The 22,424-nt window shown below is 26.2% G+C and overlaps 2 protein-coding genes across 2 annotated transcripts; both read right to left on the bottom strand.

The window, feature by feature from the left end:
* Positions 1-5,451: 5,451 nt before the first annotated feature.
* LOC126897053 (GATA zinc finger domain-containing protein 14-like) lies at positions 5,452-8,817 on the bottom strand. Its single transcript, XM_050670433.1, has 3 exons — positions 8,678-8,817; positions 6,515-7,062; positions 5,452-6,449 (listed from the first exon to the last, which is right to left on the bottom strand). The coding sequence occupies exons 1-3, from the start codon at positions 8,733-8,735 to the stop codon at positions 5,565-5,567; spliced, it is 1,491 nt and encodes a 496-aa protein (XP_050526390.1). The 5' UTR covers positions 8,736-8,817; the 3' UTR covers positions 5,452-5,564.
* Positions 8,818-12,543: 3,726 nt separating this feature from the next.
* On the bottom strand, positions 12,544-14,518 carry LOC126897054 (uncharacterized). The gene is made up of 3 exons (XM_050670434.1): positions 14,360-14,518; positions 13,537-14,060; positions 12,544-13,472 (listed from the first exon to the last, which is right to left on the bottom strand). The coding sequence occupies exons 1-3, from the start codon at positions 14,415-14,417 to the stop codon at positions 12,597-12,599; spliced, it is 1,458 nt and encodes a 485-aa protein (XP_050526391.1). The 5' UTR covers positions 14,418-14,518; the 3' UTR covers positions 12,544-12,596.
* Between the last annotated feature and the right edge of the window lie 7,906 nt (positions 14,519-22,424).

The raw sequence follows: 22,424 nt of genomic DNA, 5'->3' as shown, positions 1-22,424 counted from the left end.
AAAAAAAAAAAAAAAAAAAAAACACATCATAGTAAAACCAATACCTTCTCAGCTTCGCATCGAAGCTAAAAAGTTTATAAACAATTATTATAATTAAAAATGTATATTTAATATTTGTACCTAAATGGAAATTTTAGTATTTATATAATCTTATTTATTAAATTAATATGATTTAAGAAATAATTTGGTACACGTAATAAATGATTTTTACAGTACACCGATAGTAAAATTTTATTTTACAAAATGTATGTATTAAGAATGTTTCATTGTATAATTTTATTATATATATTATTATAACCTTAAATTGACCAACAAAAATTTATTAAACAATTAATTTTTAAAATGTATATTTTATAAATAATAATACTTTAAATTAGTTTTATTATAAGTTTTCGATCATTAAAAATGAAATTTGGAATAATTTGATAACCGCAAATATTAAAATATGTTTCACGGGATTATTTCTACCTTTTTCAAAGAATATCTACGTTTCAGTTTCAAAACAACTGAACGTATAAATACATTTTTTTCAAAATATAACTGCCCATATTTATAAGACCTAAATTTTTTGTTCCATCTAATATACGGATTTTTGCACTTTGTGGACAAATCACTTCAGGTTTATCAAAGTGCCGTTTCTTTTCACTAACAAACAAGCAAATGTGTTCTTCTACAATGATAAAAGATTTTGACTGCATTTTCAAAGGATGTTTTTTTGTAATACACTTATTTTGTAACTTAAAATGATCTAAGGATTCTATTTTAATTCTATCTTGTTCAATTAGACTTGGCAGCTCTCTTGGTATGTAATCATCACTCTTTTTACCGTAGTGTCTAATTCCATCTCGGAGTTTGATATAACCATATTGAGTTTTTGTTCCAATATCTCCATATTGTCGAACGATTCACATACACGATGTTTATACTTTACAATGAGGTATTGATAGAGTTTATATAAAATGACTAGAAATATCCAAAATGAATAACAAGATAGATGGCAGAGCTGAATTAAACCTATCAAAAAATCTTTCCAGTTTTTGATCATCTTTTCAAATTATAAACTCTGTAGAGATGATAAATTTTGATGTGAGTACGCAAGTTTTATTTAGTAATCGTAGAACTGACGATTGAATTTGAATAAAATAAATTAACACGACTAATTATCGTTTTAAAGCTATGGAAACCAATTTTAGTATTATAAAAAAAAATATATTTACAGTTAAATATATTTAATCTTAAAAAATAGCAAAATAAATTATAATAGAAACTAATTAATTTATTTATTAATATATTTTTTTAATGTCGAAACTCTCATTTTGTTATATTTTAGGGTGACTTTAACAATTAATGAAAATTAAGATGAATTTAATTAATAATTTAATTTCAAACTTGAAAGCTAAAAGTTGTATAATATATTTTTTTTTATATAATATTAACTTTCCAAAAACAACTTTAAAGAACTAAAATAATAGGTTAAAAATGACATTTTACATTAATTATATTAACATATTAAAAATCAAAATAAGTTATAATTTTTTTGTTTGTTTTTAGTTATTTTTTTATACATAAATACTTATCTTATAATAATTCGTAATAATATCAAAACTTAGAAGTGATTGAAAAAGTCTGATTTCAGAATTAAAAAGCATTGTAGAAATTTGATTTAGAAAAGAATATTTTTAATTCAGATGAAAGTTCCTTGTAAACTAGTGTATTAATTCATAAGTAAACAAATTTTTTTTTATAAAGTATTTCATCAAGCCCTTTAATTTTTATTCATGTTTTCCATAAAAATAACAAAATATATTATTTTATAATTGTTTAAAATTTCTCCGTAAAAGTTAGATTACAAAATTATTAAATATAAAATTCATACCCCATTGTGCTATCGTTTTTTTCTTTACGTTTCCAAAAAAATAGTGGAATTTTCGTATAAAATTTTTACTACTACCAGTGTAATAAACCAAAAATAAAAAAAGAGAATAATTTATTAAAGTAGAGAAAGCATAGATTAAATTGTGGTTAATAAATAATTAAATAAAATAAAAATAAATAGAACGTTCTTAGTTATATTAATTATGTGGTTTTTATTATTAAATTATAACAAAAATAAAAATTAAATGTCTCGTCTATAATATTTATTATATGATTTACACATTCATTGTTTCTCTTATTAATTATTAATTTTTCTATTTCATTTTTATTAATGGTTTATTACGCAATAGATTGTTGGGGATTCGAAAGCATAGATTAAATTGTACTTACCTTACGTCCTGTGTGATACAATAATATTTCAAATGATCCAACGTTGATCTTGGTATTAAACGCACTACATATACGATTTATATTATACGTCATATAGTCCATATAATTACTTACAAAAACTATTCAAAATTTTAAATAATAAGATTTAATTACACAAAATCTACGACTGACTTTACTTGTAAATGATTCTAAACACTCTATATTTTATTATCAATATAATTTTTATTTTTATTTACTTACTGATTTTTTTTACGTCTGTTGAATAAGTAATTTTTTTTAGAGAGTATATTTTATTGAGAGATCGACACCAATATTTCTTAAATTTTCCTCTGGCCTGGCCAAAACAAAATTCAGAAATATTTATATCTATGTAAAAAATTTATCAAGGCAGCATTGTGGTGGCCCAATGTGTCCCGGCGCTAAAAAGCACCTTGAAAGGATGCGGCACAATAATCATCAATACAAAAATTGAACACTAAAAATATTATTTGACATTTATTTCCACAACAATAAAAAATAAAACATTATTTAATGAACAAATTAAATTAAATTAAAAGATTCATCAAAACAAAACTCATTTTAAAATTTCTAAGTGTCATTTAGTTTTAAAGAAAAATATTCAAAGTCCAAATTAATTAAAAAATCGACTAAGTCCCGAAAAGTGAAATCTTGAGTAGAGTGTTGTAGATTTTGTGTATTTAAATATCGCCGAAAGAACTGGTTTAGACGGGGAATAATGACTTTTTATAGTCTGAAGGGGGTAGTCCGGCGATCTCTACCGTGATCCTGGAAGCTGAGACTTTGTATTCTAATTGGTTAATTAAAAGAGGGTCCTGCGTGTACGCGTTACTTAATAATTTCTACAAGAGGGAGATTTTTTGCATTATTAAAGGGTTATTTTGTATTTTAAATAAGAGAACCCTGTTTTGGTGATCTTGTATAATCATAATATGTGACATACATGTACAAATGATAACATCATATTATATGTTAATATTATATGTAATAATATAATATTACACCAGTAGTAGTTTTATAAAGTATGAGCTAGAACCCCCCCCCCCAACCAACATGACGTGGGTTTACTCTGCCATAGGTTGACGAGGGTGTAAACGGCCGGGGGAGGATATGGTGAAAGGTTATGGTCACCTTTTCAAGAAAGGTTAAGAGTATAATGGAGGGGCTCTTCTCTCTCTCTTGACAGTAGATATCACAAGTATGGGAGGTTAATCTACATGTGAGGGTATACCATAACATAGGAAGAGGCATATACTTTGAAAAAATTAATAATTTATTAGAAATTAATTATTAAATTGTAATTATGAGATAAAAATGATTAAGTCGTGAAGGAATGGGGTTAATATACGAGGATATATGTTTTGCGATTCGCCGAGGTAATAATTGATTTTGTTACATTTAATGAGTATTTTGCATAAAAGACGAATTATTACTCGCGTAAAATAAATAGCGTTGTGTCAGTTAAACGTCTTAAAAATGCTTTCTTGTGACAAGTGTGAAAAAGAGTACGTTGCCAAAAAACTGTTTGATGAGCCATAGGAAAATACATGATGGTATACGATTTAAGTGTTATTTATGCTCATCTACTTTTTCGGACAAATGCGCACTTATACAGTTATCATAATATATGTAGTGTATACCCTGGTATATTCATAGTATACCGAGGTAGATGGAACATATATCATATATAGTATATCTTGATATATTACAGAAAATTGGAGGTATTTTGAAAATTACATAATTTTAGAAATATGTAAAAATATTTTAATGCAGAAAAGTAAAAGGTGTAATTAAGCGGTGACGGCGTCTATTAATCCAACGAAACCCAACTATAGCTATGTGACGTGTATGCCTTTTACCATAGAGAGACTCCTTCCTTGACTAACGTATGTATTGAAACAGTAGATTTGCGGTTTACCCTTACATAGAATGGGAGATGATGATGAAACTCATCATAAGGTGATCATTATTATGATATTAAAGTAAATAAATAAATATGTACAATATTATACTATTTCATAAGAAATCAGTTATTTTGTAATTAAAGTGAAAATATTTAAACGTTAGAAATAATATCTTATTAAATTCTTTTTTGATTATTCAGTCACACTACAGCGTTTGTTAATATATATCCGTTTATTGATTTGTGCCGTTGGCGTTAGGTCATTTAATTACTACGTTAATACATTTTTTTGTAAAATTTATGAAAAATACCTACTTAATTTAACTAAGGAGTCCGAAATCTATTCCTAAATGTTTTACTCATTTTTTCACTCTTTATAAATAAATATTATAATATTTTATTGTGGAATTATCAAACTTGTGATTATTTTGTTATTTCATGTAAAAAAAAACTGGTTAATCAGTTAATTAGTTAGTAATTTGCTCAATACTAATTGGTCTTTTACCCTATCAATGAGACAAGAGTATGCTTTTATTTTTAATTTTATTCTACTTCATTATTAATTAAATAAAATTAAAACCTGACTATTATTACATAACTTAAATTTTTTTTTTGTTACTTTCTTAGCTAAAAAAATTTGTGCATCAAATTTTGAATATTCAAAATTAAAGACCACCTCAATATACATTTATAATTATGTAGATGATGATGATGTATACGTAGACGATGTGGAAGATCTTGTCAAATGGAATTTTAAGATAAGGGTGGGTGACTCCAAGTAGTTGGATAAAGGATAAAAAAAAAAATTAGAAGGATAATTTTTTATTATATATTCTATAATGTATTTTATCCAGAACAACAATAATATCGTGATTTACGTTAATTTATGTAATTACGGTTTTTACAATTCCCATATATGCAGATTATAAATATAAAAATAAATATATAAATATAAATATAAAATTCGATGTAAATTTTAATGTTTTTTCTTTCTAACCTATAAAAACTCTAAAATTAAATAAAATGATTCGGAAATTTTTCAAAAAAAGAAAACCTTATTTTTTTTAAACTTCTTTTATTTTGTACATTAAAAAAATGTTGAAATTTCGATTTTAAACATACATGAATTACACATGCTTAACTTTGTTACATTTCTAAGGAACAAAATTTTTGTCGTACATTATAAATATTATAACACTCTTTATATACAATTGTACATGTGTATAAAATATGTATAGTTGAATGAAAAAATTCTAATAACGAAATAGATGGACTATATATTAATTATATTGCCAAAAACATCCAATTTATGTTAAAGGTAAAAAATACTTATAAAATAATTTGTTAATCTACATATAAACATTTTTAAATTGCTATTCTAAATTAATCTTTGCTGGGTAGGTCGATTGCATTGGTTGTATTGTTCTGGAACTTGTTGATAGATTTGGTATTCATGTTTCAATTGTTCTTTAAGGACAACAGCCATGTTGTTTTCTATCATATGTCTAAGGTTTTGTTCCAGTTCAGTAGCAAAGGTTTTGTCATTGGATAAGTTAAATCTAAGACCTTTTAATTCGAAATTGACGTCAGAAACGCGGAATTGGCGTCCTCCCATATGTTGACTTACATTTTCCAGGATAGCGGTAGCAACGATTTCGTTGGCTTGGAATTGAACGTTTCTGAAGGTGGTTTGTTGTTCACCTTTTTGGACGGTGATGTCATTTTTCCATGATGGTTGTTTTGCCAAGACGATGTTGACCTTGAATCTGTATCCGTTTCCAGATTTGGTTGGACGAACAACAACAGATGCGATTTTATTGGTATTAGTTATAGATTCTTCTTGGAACTGTCCATTAGTTAATATAACTTTGAAACCAGTTTTCTTGTTGTAAATTTCCATGTTGGTGATAGTTTCTGAAGGTATAGAAAATTCTTTTGTAACTTCGTGTCTCATACATCCGATTAAACCGTTGTAAGTGCCTTCATACAATTTATTTTCAAAAGTTCTTTTCAAATTACGTAAGTAAGATGATTCAGCATTTTGATAGATAAGTTGATCATTTTCCAATTGTGATGCGAATTCCATGTTCATGTCCAATTTTTCGTTGAAAGTGTCGACGGTCTTGAGATTCTTATTGTACAACTCAGTAGTTACGCAAACGTCAGTGTTCAACATTTTAACTTTTAAATATCCTTTTTGTCCGTTATTGGTCTTAAAGTTACCATTAATCAGTAAATCGTTAAAGTGATAGTCAACTTCGACCTATAAAATAAAAATTAAAAAAATAAAATATTATTACTATAGGAATTTATTCTATAAGAACTTACATTGTTATATTCAGTGTTCACTTTCACTAATTTGATGGTTCCATGTTGTAGACCGTTGATTTTGCTTTCGTTAATGTTCAAGAATTGATGGTTTGGTAAAGGTACGACGACTTGTTGTACTTCAACAGTTTCGTTGAACCAATCATTTTGGATTTGACCGTTGCTATTGATGTATTTTTCGATGATAGAATAAAATTTCATAATTTTTTTGGCGCAAGTATTTCCTACAATGTAGGCAGCATCGTTTTGGTTTAATCTGGAACTTTGAATGTATTCTTCATTAAAGTTTAATTCAGAGGATACTGATCCAGAACTTAAGTCAGAGTTGTAACTAACATTTTGATATTGTCTTTGTTGACGATGGCCATGATTGTGGGAGAAGGTGTGGTGGTATTCAACATCATTTTTTAAATTATGTCCTTTGTTGTACCAATATCTGTCATTATTTTTTTGGTTCCATTGCTGACTATGTTCATGGTTGTACTGTTTGTTTTCGAATTGGTGTAAGATTTCTTGGCTCTTTAGTCCATTAAGACGGTCGTTTGAATCTTTATTAATATACAAGCAATTTTATTTAATGAACTAATGTTTTACATAATTTAATTTTGTATGTATTTATTTGTTATTTCACGTATTAGTTTAAATAGTTACACGCTTATTTTACAGGTTAATTGATTTATCATTTAACACTAACATCATTTAACAGCTATCTTCATAAATAATAAAGATTTTTAGAAATTTTTTTGTACTTTGTTTAATAGTATTTATTTTTCGGTTTACATGTGCTCAAATACTTTTCAGGTTTATTCTTTTTCCATACAAGGGTACCAACTTAATTCTTTCAAATGGAAACATTCACTCTGTCGCGCTTCTCCTCACATAGGTATAATAACATTCATCTAAGGGATAAAGAATAAACTTAAACAATTTTAACTACATATTTTAGGAGATATTTAGTGATAGACGGCCAATCAATCATCCTGTAGTAAAATAATACACAAATATTTTTCAATACTGATTTATTCGGTATTATTATGAAAATTTGATCTAATTATTTGTTTTAATTTAATGTAATTTATTAATTTTTTACATAATTTTATTTATTAAGAATACAATTAATGACCAATATATTATAAAATAATAAAATTAACAAATAAATGTTATAATTAGGGTTCGGGACTTATAGCACTTAAAATCATCAAAAAAGCACTATAAAACATAAAAAAAGCACTCAAATAAGCATTTATAAATAAAAAAATTAATCAAAAAATCTCCAAAAATTTCTTAATTTTCTTTTAAATAATAAAGTACTCAATATTTGTAACTATGCTAAATATACTTTTTTAGGACTTTAGAATTAAATACTATTAAAATGAAATTATTTCATTGAAAAAAAATACGGGTATTTAATTAATTTATTCTTTTAATTATAAATTAAAATTAAAAATACAAAAAAAAAATTTATACAAAAAATTAATTCTGAAAGAATCCAAATGATGTCTGACTTCGACTTTCGAGTTGAATGACAAGAAATGTTAAATAATATCTTGTTTATGGTTTTTTTGAAAAATTAAATATAAATTTGTGTTGATATCCCAGTATGCCATAGCGGTCTAAAAATATTGTTTACCGAGAAATCCATTATAAAAAGGAAATCAACCAAGTACCACACTAGTACGACACTTCAACCATAGCTAAAGAAGTTAACGATGCCGAAGACGGCGTTGGCTATCAAATAGTTAAGATAACAAAGACAAAACCCTACTAACAAGGAAGGCAATTGAATTATTTTCCTTATTAGATCTATCAAAAACCGAAAAAATTACCTGGATAGGCTGCATCATAAAGAAAATATTTTAATGTACAAAAACAGAAAAAACATGAAACAAGCATTTTTTTTTTATTAAATCATCGAAAAAAGCAGAAAAAACTGAAAATAAGCGTTTTTTGAAAAAATCATCAAAAATAGCAAAAAAAAAGCATTTTCTAGAAAATGCTATAAGTCCCGGCCCTGGTTATAATAAATTACTAGAAATTGTAGTAGTAAATTATGAATTATATTTCTAATAATGACTAGTATTATTCTATTAAAAAAAAGTTTAGTGTACATAATGCTGGTTGAAAAAATTGATTTGAAACTATTATACTTCTTAAGATACTTACGAGCTCCAACAACAGCAATAGCTACGAAAATACTAACAAGAAGACACAAAACTTTCATATTAGTTTATTGATTGACAATCGACAAATAAGGTTGTTGAATAAGAAAAAAATACAGTATCAGTTGCTTTATATACATTTATTAACACGTATTATGATGAGTAGGTATGAATAACTTTTTACGTCAAATTCACAAATTGATGAATCGTACAATTTGCACAGTATACACAGAAATAGTGATATCATAATCGTTCAGTTAGAATGAAATCTTTATTCTTATGAAAAATTATTTGAACTTTGACCAAAATGTTATTTTTTGTTAAGTTACCTATGCAATTTGTGTAACAAATTCATTGATATTTTAATTTATTAAGTTATTGATATAAGTTCAAGTAATTCCAAGTAAAAAGTATTAATACTAAAAGTACTTTAAATATTTATATTTAAAATGAATATTCTTTTTAATGCTAAGATAGTTTTTTATTTCGTTTGTTTTTCATTGTTATACATTTTTTTAAACTGGAATAGGGTTATTTTTAAGTATTGGCTTATAGATATTATGTAGTCAATGATTTGTATAATAAAAATTTACTAAAATATCTCAACTAAATAAATTTCACAATAAAACTTATTTTATAAGACTAGGTTGGTTTTTAATGAAGGAATATCAAACACTAATAAATCGGAATAAATTATTTTAGTGATTTTTCATTAAAGATTGACTTTCTCATTATTCATTTTTTCAAAAGAGAAAATAGTTATAAATAAACATTAATATCTAATTAATTATTATATTATAAATAAGCAAATTAAATTAGCTTTGATGAATTATTTATAAAAAGTAAAAGCAATTGACATTGACCTTTCATGCTCTCAATGCTGATTCGTATCAATTAATGCAAATATAAATATTTTTGTAGATTTATTACTACTAATAATGTATCACAATACATAATAAATTACATAAAATAACTCAGATTATTAAAAATAACATTCGTTTGATTGCATCGTTAAAATTGAAGATTAATTTACGCAGAAATAGAAACCTTGCACGGAACAATTTTGTGGGGCTTACTGTATTCATCTACGCTTACATCAGCCGTCCTCAAATCGCATTCAATAGCATCCCTCCATCTCTTTTTTGGTCTTCCTCTACCTCTTCTTCCTTCAACATTCATTTCTATAACTGTTCTTACAGCTTTGATTCTTCTCTCCTTATAACATGACCAAACCATCTAAGTTTATTTTCTCTCATCTTATCCACGATTGACGCTACACCTATATTCTTTCTTATATGCTCGTTACTTATTCTATCTTTTCTAGTCACTCCACTCATCCATCTAAGCATTCTCATCTCTGCTATACTCATTCTCTGCTCTATTTTCTTATCAATCACCCAACACTCTGAACCATACATTATAGCTGGGCTCACTACAGTCTTGTAGAATTTACCTTTCAGCCTCATTGGAATTCTTTTATCGCATAAGACGCCAGATGCTTCTCTCCACTTTAACCACCCGCATTTAATCCTGTGTCTTACATCTATTGTCAATACCACAGCTCTTTTTCACAACTTATCCTAAATAATTTAAAACTTACCACATCTCCCATTAAGTCCTCGCCTATTTTCACTGAACTCCTCATTTCACCGATCTCGTGTTCTTCATTTTCAAACTCGTACTCTATATACTCAGTCTTACTCCTACTTATTCTTAATCCCTATCCTTCAAAAGCTGAACTTTACACCTTTATTCCTTGATTAATTTCTTTTCTATTTTCTCCTATTAACTCTATATCGTCAACGAACAACATGCACCACGGCACCTCTTCTCATATTTCTCTAGTAAATTAATTCATCACTATAAAAAATAAGTATGGGCTAAAAGCAAAACCTTGGTGCTTTCCTACTCTTACTCTAAAACCTTCTATGACTCCTCTTACACTATTATTTTGGTACAAGTGTCATTATATAAAATAACTATAACTATAACTATAACTATAACTATTTAATGTAATGCATTAATTATTTATTATTATTAAAGTAATATTCAGTTTAATCCAAAATTAAGTAAAATTTAAAAAATCTAAACTGAGGGTCACTATGACCCGACGTGACTGTGTAATTATTCGACGGTGACTAGTTAAGGGATATATAGAAAACCGATAGATAACAATAAGTAACAAAAGAAAGGATTTTATATTTAATTGATTTTACTATTTTGAAAATAATAAATAATTGCCATCTACTACAAAATATTTATGTTGTAAAATCAATTAAAGCTGACAATATACGGAAAACTTAGTGTATATAAAATATTTTTTAATACCTGAAAGTACTAAAAAATAAAACATAGTGGAGTTTTGGTATTTGACCATTTGCATATTTAATTATTTTTTTAACATAAATAATATTATACATTAAAATAAAATTACTCTTTCATTGGTGCCGGAACCGAGATGAGAAAGGGAGGCAGTTGCGCCCTTAGACAAGTATAATTAATTAATTAAAAACAGATATTTTAGTCAGTTCATAGCATAATAAACCATCAATAAAAAATTATATAAATTAAAAAAAAAATTAATATTCCAATATTTTACTACCCTACCTTCCTTACAGTACCTTTTTATTAATTTTAATTTTGGTTTATTACATTATCTGCATCTAAATTTATATAAATATATTATCCTATTTTAAAAGTGTAATTAAAAATAACTATTTAATGTAATGGATTAATTATTTATTATTATTAAAGAAATATCGCGCTGGAATTGATTTTGTATTGCTCAACAATAAGGTTTAAAATTTTTATTGTCTAGTCATTTTTAAAAACCGTTTTTCAACACAGTAAAAATTTTACCTAGTGGTAAAATTATCTACTGCTAAACTTGAATATAAAATATTAAAATGCACAAAAATGTATACATGGAACTATATGAGTCGTAAATCATTTTTTTTTAGTTATTTTAGTCAGTTCATTTCTAAAGATCTACTTCATTCTTATTGTTAATTACTAAAAATCCTTTGATGTAGCTATTTTTATAAATTTATTATATTAAAAATGTCTTCATTTACCTCTAATTGTCCTAAAAAGATAAATATTCTGTAGTAATGAATTATGTAATTGATTACATAATTAATGATATGTATGTCACTATTAATGATATGTATGTATGTGCGTCTGTATACGCCCTTTAAATTACGTTATTTATATTATTATATTAACTCGGGAGTAACAATTTATCTATTAATCTATTCAAGAAAAAAAGCGCATTTATTATTTTATAGGTATTTTATGGAAATCTTTTTTGTACATTTATGTAGTATATTCTTTGACCTTATGTGTAGTGTTTTGTACTAACATTTTTGTAATTTAATAATTTGTAAAACTAAAAGAAAGGTACTAAATAACATAACTGTCATGTGCCATAAACTATTACCAAATGGCCTACGTCTTTTAAGTCATCAATTAAGTGATCTAGGATATATTTGTATTTCGTAGCTAGTTGTGACAATATGATATCTCAAATTACATCTTAATCTCCTATATTCATTTATATATAATTATATTATTATTAAGATATTCTATTATAGAATATGTTTTACTATTTACTGTGTAATTTTAAGATACCGAAACCTTAATATATTCCATCTCAACATTTCAAGTATAATTAATTAATTGAAAACATTGATCGCAAAATAAACAATGATATTCTAATTATAATATACTTTAGAATTTAATAATTATAAATTTAAATTGCAAATTGGATATTATGATTCAATTAACGATAGTGATAGATATTATTTTATTTTATTTAGATTTATTTTATCTTATTCTTAATTGTATACAGTAAAAAACTAAATAATAATCTATTAAAATACAATTATTATTTATTTATATTTTCAAAATACAACAGACATTCTTTAATGGTTAAAACTAACGCATTGGTTGTATTGTTCTGGAACTTGTTGATAGATTTGGTATTCATGTTTCAATTGTTCTTTAAGGACAACAGCCATGTAGTTTTCCATCATATGTCTAAGGTTTTGTTCCAGTTCAGTGGCAAAAGTTTGGTCGTTGGGCAAGTCGAATCTGAGACCGTAAAATTTGACATCGACATCAACAACGTTGAAATGGCGACCTCCCAATAATTGGTTAATACCTTCCATGGTAGCTGTGGCAACGATTTCGTTGGCTTGGAATTGAACGTTTCTGAAGGTGGTTTGTTGTTCACCTTTTTGGACATTGATGTCGCTTTCCCATGATGGTTGTTTGGCCAAGACAATATTGGCCTTAATTCTGAATCCGTTTCCGGTTTTGATTGGGCGAACGGCTACAGATGATATTTTGTTGGCGTTGTTAGAGGCGAGATCTCTCCAATTTTGGGTTTCGGCTAAAGTGACTTTAAGGCCAGATTTCTTGTTGAAGATTTCCATGTTCTTGGTGGATTCCATAGGGAAGAAAATTTCTTTTAGGGCTTCGTGTCTCATACATCCGATCAAGCCGTTGTATGTGTTTTCGACCATTTGGTTTTCTATGGTTCTCTTCCAGTAACGCAAGTACAAGGCTTCAGTGTTTTCGTTCAAGATTTGTTCTCTTTCCAACAAAGATGAGTTTTCCATGCTCATTTCCAATTTTTCGTTGAAGGTGTCAACGGTCTTGAGGTTCTTGTTGTACAATTCAGTTGAAACAGTGACGTCGGTGTTCAACATTTTAACTTGGAATCTTTCTCTTTGACCGTTGTTAGTTTTAAGATTTCCGTTAACCAACAAGTCGTCGAAATGGTAGTCAACATCGACCTGTATAGTTAAAAATTATAATAAAAATATAGTTTTATTTTAAATGTAATCATTTAATACTCACGTAGTTATTTTCAGTGTTCAGTTTTATGGACTTGATGGTTCCTTGGTGAAGACCGTTGATTTTGTTTTCGTTCATGTTCAAGAATTGATGGTTTGGTAAAGGTACGGTGACTTGTTGTAATTCGACGGGTTCGTTAGACCAACGGTTTTGGATTTGACCGTTGCTGTTGATGTATTTTTCGACGATGGAGTAGAATCTGACCATTTTTTTGGCGCTGATGTTTCCTACGATGTAGGCAGCGTCGTTTTGGTTGTTTCTAGCGATTTGCAAGTATTCTTCTTGGGAGTTGGATTCAGAAGAAATTGATCCGGAGCTTACATCAGAGGTCAATCCAGAATGTTGTTGGTGTTTTTCGTAGGATACTTGACCGTATTGTTTGTTGTGTTCACCGTAGAATTGGTGGTCGACGTTGTATTTTTGGTTACGTCCTTGGTTGTACCAGTTCTTGTCGTTGAAGTTCAAACGACCATTGTTGTGTTGGTTCCATTGTTCAGTTGGGCGAACGTTTTCGATGTCACGGGTGTCTGAAATATTATTAAAACTAGTTATATAGAAAATAATAACGTTCGTTAAAATTAGCTGTATTTATTATAAAAATTAAAAATACTACATTAATCTTTAGATTAACATCATAATGAAAAATACTAAAAAAAAATTTAATTATAATAATTTTGAATAATTATACTTTAATTTAGCATTTGAGTTACATATATTTTTATATTTTCTAGTTTTAAATTAATATTTTTGATTCATTTATTAATTTCTATTACTAGAATTCATCATATATAAATATATGTTTATGAGTTTAATAATTTATACTTACAGGCTTCAACGATAGCGGCGGCCAATAAGGCACCGGCGAAAAGGCACAAAAATTTCATTGTATGTTGTTCAATACTCGCAACAAGTGAATGAATGATTTTTTGAAGGCATTTTGCGGTTTTATATACTATTATTTTTCATTTTTGATGAGTTGTTGATGATAAGTAATTTTTTTTTTTCTAGTTCTTGGAGCTGATGAGTAGTAAAATTATGCTCTTTAAATAGTTGATAAAATTTTTCCTATTGTATGGCCAAATAAATGAACTTTATACCTCGAGAGAATTTAATGATTGTTAATTAACAATTGTGTTCAATTACAAGTATGTAAATTTAACTTGCTAAATATTGCAATAACTTTAAATGCTTGATTGGCAAAATTGTTGTAGATTCAAGTCGTTCAGCTAAATAATGTTTTCCTGAATTGTGTTATAATTATCATCCCATTGGCCTTAGTATATTTTTTATTTAAAGTATTTTCACTTTACCTTTCTCTTACTTTATTTGTTTTTAAAATAAACTTATTATTTAACTTTCAATTAAATAATCTTATAGATTTATATAATTATAGTTAAATATTATTAGGAACTTTTAAGTGGTACGATTTAGAATACGAAAGAAATTGTTTTTTTAAATAATTTATTATAATATGAAATAAATTTTTTACAGTTTTGAAAATTAAATAGCACGTTGTATATTTTAATTTGTAATACTTCTAGACTATTTGATTTACTGTTTATTAATTATTATTTAAAATATATATTTTATACAGAATATATTGTCACATTAATAATAAAATAAAATTTTATTCACTCAGACAGTTATTTTTTTTTAAACTTGTAATAAATTGCACAATTTTGAGATAATTTAACAATGATCAGATATAGTTCATTGTTGTATCCTTAGAGTTTCTTCCAGAAACTAGAAAATATACACATAAATATTTTTCTACTCCATCTATTTTTATTATGGGTAGATCTATTTCCATTATTCCTTGATAAAAATGCTCATGATAGTCCAATCATCTACAGAATGATAGGAATTTTTATAAGAAACTCATTTTCTCAGAAACTATTGAGAATTTTTAATTTTTGTAAAGAGAAAAAATATTAAGATCATGAAATTCTACAACAATATATGTATATATATAGTCAAATAATTCTTTTTTTTCATCCCTTCAGGTTTAAAAACCTCAACTTTGATTTTCTTAAACAGAAAACTCTATTATTAACTTGATATTATGATAAAAAAAAAAATTAAAAACAATTTTGTTCTAAAAATTTTTTCTATCCGAATAATTGTTAGTGTTTTATAATTGTTTAAATATTTGGATTTCAAGAAAAAATTTATTTATTTTGTTTCATAATATCGGTGGCAATGCTTTTGGTATTATTGCTGTCACCATGATAGCAAAAATCTGTTTCGATAAATTATTTATTACAGTAGTTATCAAGAAAAATTTATATCTGTATCTGTAATCTCATAAACACAGGTTGACCCGATTGGAACCTTTTTTATTATCTCTCATTTAGTATTTTATTATTAAATTTTTACTGCTATCTTACTTGACATAACTTGGTAAATAAAAATTAATTTATGTTACACAATCGATAAATAATGACTTCTGTATTCAAAACAGAAATAAACAATAGAAATTTAGTCTAAAATCATTTAACTTTAGTTGTAATAGATTGATCGGATAAAAAAAATTTAAAGAACAAAATTGTTTGTGATCTTTTTTGTCTGTTTTTTTTCAAGTTAAAAATATGGATTTCCATTTGAGAAAATTAAAGTTAAGGTTTTTTAACCCCGAAGGGATGAAAAAAAAGAATTATTTGACTATATATATACATATATTATTGTAGAGTTTCATGAACTTAATATTTTTTCTCTTCACAAAAATTTAAAATTCTCAATAGTTTCTGAGAAAATGGGTGAGTGGTTTACCACATTTTGCTAACTCTGTATAATTTTATATACTTGCTTTTAAATTAAATGTTTTTATGATTTTGGCAGTAACTAACTTTTCTCACTTTTCAAGTTATTGAAAATAAAAATTACTCTCTGATTACATGCTATATATTTATCAATTTTCTTAGTAGTTTAATTCCAATTCAATCCAAATTGTTAGTATTTTGATGAATGTTATTATAAAAAGAGTAAAAACTAAATTCAAATATCTCATAATGGATTTTTTTGAGTTACTGCCTTATAGCGATATGAGCAGTAGCTTGATTATGAAGTGTTATTTTCTTTAACAAATCAAATAGTATGTCAGAAATCTACAAACTAGCGAAAACGTTAAAAAATATTGAATATATCTTTTTTTTTATATATAAAATTAGCTTAGTCGTTAAATTATGGGCGATAAATTTAGAGTAAAGCGAGCGGCTCTGTGAAATGATGAATCAGTAAAAAATTTGTCCTAGTCTAGCATAATTTGAAATGACTCTTTGAGGTGATGGTAAATATAACATCATGATCAACAAACATTAAATTCATCACCTAGTCGTCAAGATAAACTTAAAGTTTAAGCCTGTTAAATGCCATATTTAATAATAGAATAAATTTATTTAAACAAATTTATAAGTACTTAATTTATACCTGTGGGTTGTATCGCTTTATATCTAGAATTTATCATTTATTAAGCATTTTTTTTTAACAACTTTTAAATAGATGTGTGATAGTAAATTTGTTAAAAATAAAGAACAAAGATAAAATACAAGAATATTTTTTAAATTTTGAATTATTAAAAACAAAAGATAACAATTGTGACAAAAGAAATTATTGTGTCATTTAAATATTATTGGCAACCAGTATAATAAAATACTGGTTGTTACTTATTTAGCACTTTTACATGTTTAATGATAAGGTTTATACTTAAAGTACATCTTGCATAAAATGATTAGATTTTATATTTTTCATACATTTTGTATATGATAAGACAAAGTTTATACTTACTGTACAATTAATACATCATAAAGATATGGTTTATAGTTATACTACACTCTGTATATGATAAATTTATGGTTTATATTTATGTACACCTTTATATAACTTAAATTGGTATAGAATAAAAAGCATGGGTAAAAATTTTAATTAATTTTTTTTTACATTCGTTATAAAACCATACATTTAAAAATACCAAAAGTTTTTTTTATTAATTTATTTAAGTATAGTGTCATTTTAATGTATAATTATATTATGATCACTATATGTTTAAATGGAGAAATTGCAGTATTTATATAGAGAATATTTTGATTAATATTTGCCATTGTAAAATTTATTTGTGTATATATTTCGTGATTTACAGAAACAATTTAAGAGATATCATAAATAATAGGGTTCATACTTACAATACACTTGTAGTGACAATATACAGCGTTTATGATTATAAGACATAAGTAATTAGAATTTAGAATGAAAAACCCAAATTGTGATTTTTTATGACTTTAGTGAAATATTCTTTTTTTAATGAAAAAAAAGTACCGCGTATCTTTATTGAGTTAATATGGAAGGAATCTAAAGAAGTAGAACTCCCAATACTCTACGTTGTAAAAACTACCAAATAACTTTTACAATGCAATATTTTGTAAGATGCTTACAAAATAATACCATTTTCTCTTGATGATTGCCTAAAAATCAAATTAATTATCCTAAAAATAAGTTAAATTCAATAAATTCGAAAATTTAATTCAATTTTACATTATAAATACTCAATTGTTTTTAGTTTTAGTGGATTTTTATGACTCTTTGAATTTTTATTAACCCTATTTTTAATAAATAAGTTATTATAACTGTAATAAACAAAAAGAAGGATAGTAGAGATAAGTGATAAGAAGAAGGGATAGTGTGCGATTAGTAGGAATGGGATGTAAAGGAAAGTATTGGCTATGATCGTAGTTAAGTATAAAGAAAGTAAGTGTGGCTAGGGGTATTGGGCAATGACTATAATAGAATGCAATAGAAGGGATCTCGGCTATGTATGTCTTTATAAATGCGTCTGATATATATGGGTAAGATGAAATATCGACGAAAGATTACTATTTAGTCCTGAACAAATATGTAAACATGAATATGTGTGAATCACGAATATCGTACTTCTTTATTCAATTATTCTACTTAATTTGTTTTCGACAACCTGCGTCACTCTGATTATTTATTACTGAATATCATTTGATGAAGGTATTATTATAGATTTATAATATAAATGAACATTTCACTTACCTATAATTGTCCTGATAAGACGAATATCTTATGATGAATCATGTAGTTGATGTCACTATTAGCAGTATGTGTATACGCATTTGAAATAACTCGGCTTTTATTAATATATTAACTCGCGTGTAACTATTTCTCTAGTACAACTCTATATTAAATTAACTTAAGATAAAAATCCAATTTATTCTTTGGTATATTATGTAAACTCTTTATGTGTGTTTATGTGGTGTACTCTTTGGCCTTGTAAGTAATACTTTATAGTAACGCATTTATAATTTTAATAATTTATAAAACCAATAAACAACATTACTGTCTTGTGCAAGAATTTCTTGCCAAGAAAACTATTTCCAAGTGGCCAACGTCTTTTCAATGATCTAGGGTAGATGCAAGCTCAATTTAAGTTCTTTGCAATACATTATACTAGTATCCTACACTCAGATTACCCGCACTATTCCCTTTCGGAAAACGGTTGAGATCAGACTGACTAGTCGAAAAGTGGAGAGACACTTTAGAGAATGATTATAATTAGTTAAAACCTTGACTACGATATTATTATGCTAGTTCTCTGTCCAGCCAAGTTATGGCGCTTCAATAAGTAATAAAACACAAAGCAATCTAATCATATATTTTTTTGAAGTGTATATATATATATATATAAATAAATAAAACAAATACCAATATTTTATATGCTTGAATATCTATATCACCAAAGGTGTTCGACCGAAAATAAGAGACATAATATTTCTTCTAAGTTCTAGCAATTAGAAAGGGAATGTAAAAAAAAAAAACGATGAAGATTTGATATAGAATTGTACCCAGAGAGAAATATGTACTCACACAGACTCCATATATGTGTGCTGACCGAGAATTCCAGAGAGACTAGAAGAGTCATGTAATTGTAACTATCATCGCAATAGAAGGCGTCGTCGTAACCCAAAGGGAGATACTTTTTTGAGGAAAAATGGCTTTTTTATAGACCACAAAACTGTTGTAGTAATCTCTGGTGAGATTCTTGAAATTTTTTTGTTGTATTTGATTGGTCAGTGTGATAGAATATTTTACGTGGGCGTTTATGGAATACGTAAGAGGGTGGTTGAATCTTGTGTAAGGGTATTATTTTTTTTATCCATATTATCCAGAAGGAACACTGAATTGGTGATATATTTTTATTAAGTATATATGTATTATTTAATAAATGTATTAAAATGTGATACTTCATAAGAAATATTTGATATATTTATTATAAACAAGAACATTTTTTTATTGTAATGCAGTGGCATAATTTGGGCAACATTTTTAAATTATCTGGGAGACGATCCTTGAATTTGATCCCTCGACCGTGTTAAATTTATATTTTATAATTGGATATATTTTAGAAGCAAAATATAAATAAGATCTTAAAACAATTGGCTCATTTTTTGAGATGAATGTACAATTCCGACCTTTAATGATGCACAAACCATTGTATAAAGTTGTCTAAATTTATTAAAAATAATATTTGTAAGAAACTTTTTAAATTGAAACATAAATATGGAAATATTAATGTATTGTCACACTTTTTATTTAAAGTAATAATTTAATATTAATCACATAATACAATTTGGGTCATTAGATAATTTCAGGGGTTAAAAGTGTGACCCCGTAATTACGGATTTCTGTATATGCATCAGGTTGTACAAACAATGCGAAATAATTTAAATCTGACTTCAAGTAATAAAAAAAAAGAGAGAGACTGAGCAGTACAGTCAGCAAAGCTGCGATGTAACATACGCACTTTTTTAAGTGTTCAGAGCTAGGTCAAGAGAAAGGTAGGGTATTTTTTATTTAAGTTCAAAAATAAATATTAATATTGTAAATTATTAATTATAATAAAAATTAAATTTTCAATCATAATTATTCAAAGTCACTAAAGATGAATAACATAAGTCATGATAAATTGCTTAACATTTTAGCTTCGATGCGAAGCTGAGAAAGTATTAATTTTACTATGATGTGTTTTTTTTTTTATTTTTTTTTTTTTGTGTCTGTAAACGCTCAATCTCAGCTCTCGCTGGACCGATTTTGATGAACAATATGTCAAAAGATCACAAATCGTATCTAGTCGAAGACATTACCCTCAAAAATTGAAAAAATTTCCCTTGTTCCCCGTAAATGGGGGAAATCTCCAAAAAAATTACAAATTTAAAAATCGCTAATTTTCGATATTTTTTCATTTTTTTTTACTTAAAATTGCCATAACTTTTTTAAAAATGATCGAATCAATATAATTTTTTTTTTTATAGATACCTTAGTTATTTACCTATCATTTTATATATTTTTGTGAACATTTGACCCTTTAACAGCCCACAGGAAGGGTTTCAAAATGGTAGCTTTTTTACAAAAAATTAACTTTTTCAACTTAACTTTTGAAAATGTTCCGGAAAGACTGACACTTTTATATATATCTTAAATTAAAGCTTATGTAATATACTTTAATTTGAAAAAAAAAAATTTGACCTCTGGACTTGTCTTCGTGGTGAAAACGGACATCAAAGTTAAAGAAAAACGTACGATTTCCGTGAAAAAAATCTCGATTTTATATGTTATATTATTTAATTTATATTTTATATAACTTTTGGAAAAATGTATGGATCAATATTATTATTTTTTTATAATAAATATTTATATACTCCTTTCATCTACACGCTTTTTTTGTAAATCGGATCATACCCCTTTAACAAGGGGGGTCAAAACTTTAATCATGCGTATTGTTACTATGATATTTTCAATTTAATTTTTGAAAGTATTCCGGAAATACTGACACTTTTATATATATCTTAAATTAAAGCTTATATAATATACTTTAATTTAAAAAAAAAAATGTGACCTCTGGATTTGTCTTCATGGTAAAAATGACTACCGTATTCAAAAATTTGCTATTTTTGTGTTAAAATTCTGGGTTTTGTATTTTATTTTATTTTAAAATACCTGACAAGGGGAGTACAGATTTTCATAAATATTATATAAATTAAAATTGATATAGTATAGATAGTTAAACTTATTTAAATTTGTTTGTTTCTTTAAAGTCGAGAAAAGTAACTTTGAAATTTGAACTAGCTTAAATAGCCAATTTTTCAAGCGACGGAATCAACGTACGGTTGTCGAGTTGGTAAAATTTATGTTTTACACGCTTGGGGTACGAGGTTCCAACCCGCGTTTGGCAATGAATTTTTTGCATTTTTTCTTAATTCTTTTTAAGTTAGTATAAATTTTTAATCGATTTTTATCTCATTTAGATTCAATAACTTCAATAAAGATCAAGGATCCCATCACTTTAGTCGCCCCTTGCAAGAAGAAATTTCTTATTCGTATTAAAATTATTTTACTATATTTTAAGTTTTCGCTTCGATGCAAAGNGTTTTACAATATTTTAAGTTTTAGCTTCGATGCAAAGCTGAGAAGATATTTTTTTGTGACTATCATTTATTTTCTCTGCTCTAACTTGACCTACTTTTTTCAACAATACGTCAAATTACTACAATTCGTATCTAGTTGAAGATATTACTCTCAAAAATTGAAAAAAAAATTCTAATTTATCAATTAAACAGTTAGTTATTACATCGTCTCCATAAAGACAATTAAAATCATTAATTTCTAATGTTTTCAAAATATTTATTAACGAATGAAGTTTGATATGATAGGTTTCAACTACAAAATTAAATCATTTTACTTTGTAATTTAATAATTTTTTTACTCTATTTGTGTGTGCTACTACTAGACTATAATATTACAATTTTTTTTTGTAACATGTTGCTATATAAATCATTTCTAAAAAAAATGATTGTTTTTTCTCCTGAATTAACAATTGA

Source organism: Daktulosphaira vitifoliae, unplaced genomic scaffold, assembly GCF_025091365.1.
Source record: "Daktulosphaira vitifoliae isolate Bord-2020 unplaced genomic scaffold, ASM2509136v1 Scaffold_1, whole genome shotgun sequence".
NCBI classification, from domain to species: Eukaryota; Metazoa; Arthropoda; class Insecta; order Hemiptera; family Phylloxeridae; genus Daktulosphaira; species Daktulosphaira vitifoliae.
This window is presented reverse-complemented; position numbering and strand designations above follow the sequence as displayed.

What these genes read in the sequence shown, in the direction of transcription:
- LOC126897053 (XM_050670433.1), bottom strand. Translation starts at nt 8,735, where the DNA reads ATGAAAGTTTTGTGTCTTCTTGTTAGTATTTTCGTAGCTATTGCTGTT. An exon ending in TATTGCTGTTGTTGGAGCTC is followed by an intron (nt 7,063 to 8,677) that starts GTAAGTATCTTA and finishes ATATTAATAAAG; the next exon opens with ATTCAAACGACCGTCTTAAT. An exon ending in TGAACACTGAATATAACAAT is followed by an intron (nt 6,450 to 6,514) that starts GTAAGTTCTTAT and finishes TTTATTTTATAG; the next exon opens with GTCGAAGTTGACTATCACTT.
- LOC126897054 (XM_050670434.1), bottom strand. Translation starts at nt 14,417, where the DNA reads ATGAAATTTTTGTGCCTTTTCGCCGGTGCCTTATTGGCCGCCGCTATC. An exon ending in CGCCGCTATCGTTGAAGCCT is followed by an intron (nt 14,061 to 14,359) that starts GTAAGTATAAAT and finishes ATAATATTTCAG; the next exon opens with ACACCCGTGACATCGAAAAC. An exon ending in TGAACACTGAAAATAACTAC is followed by an intron (nt 13,473 to 13,536) that starts GTGAGTATTAAA and finishes TTAACTATACAG; the next exon opens with GTCGATGTTGACTACCATTT.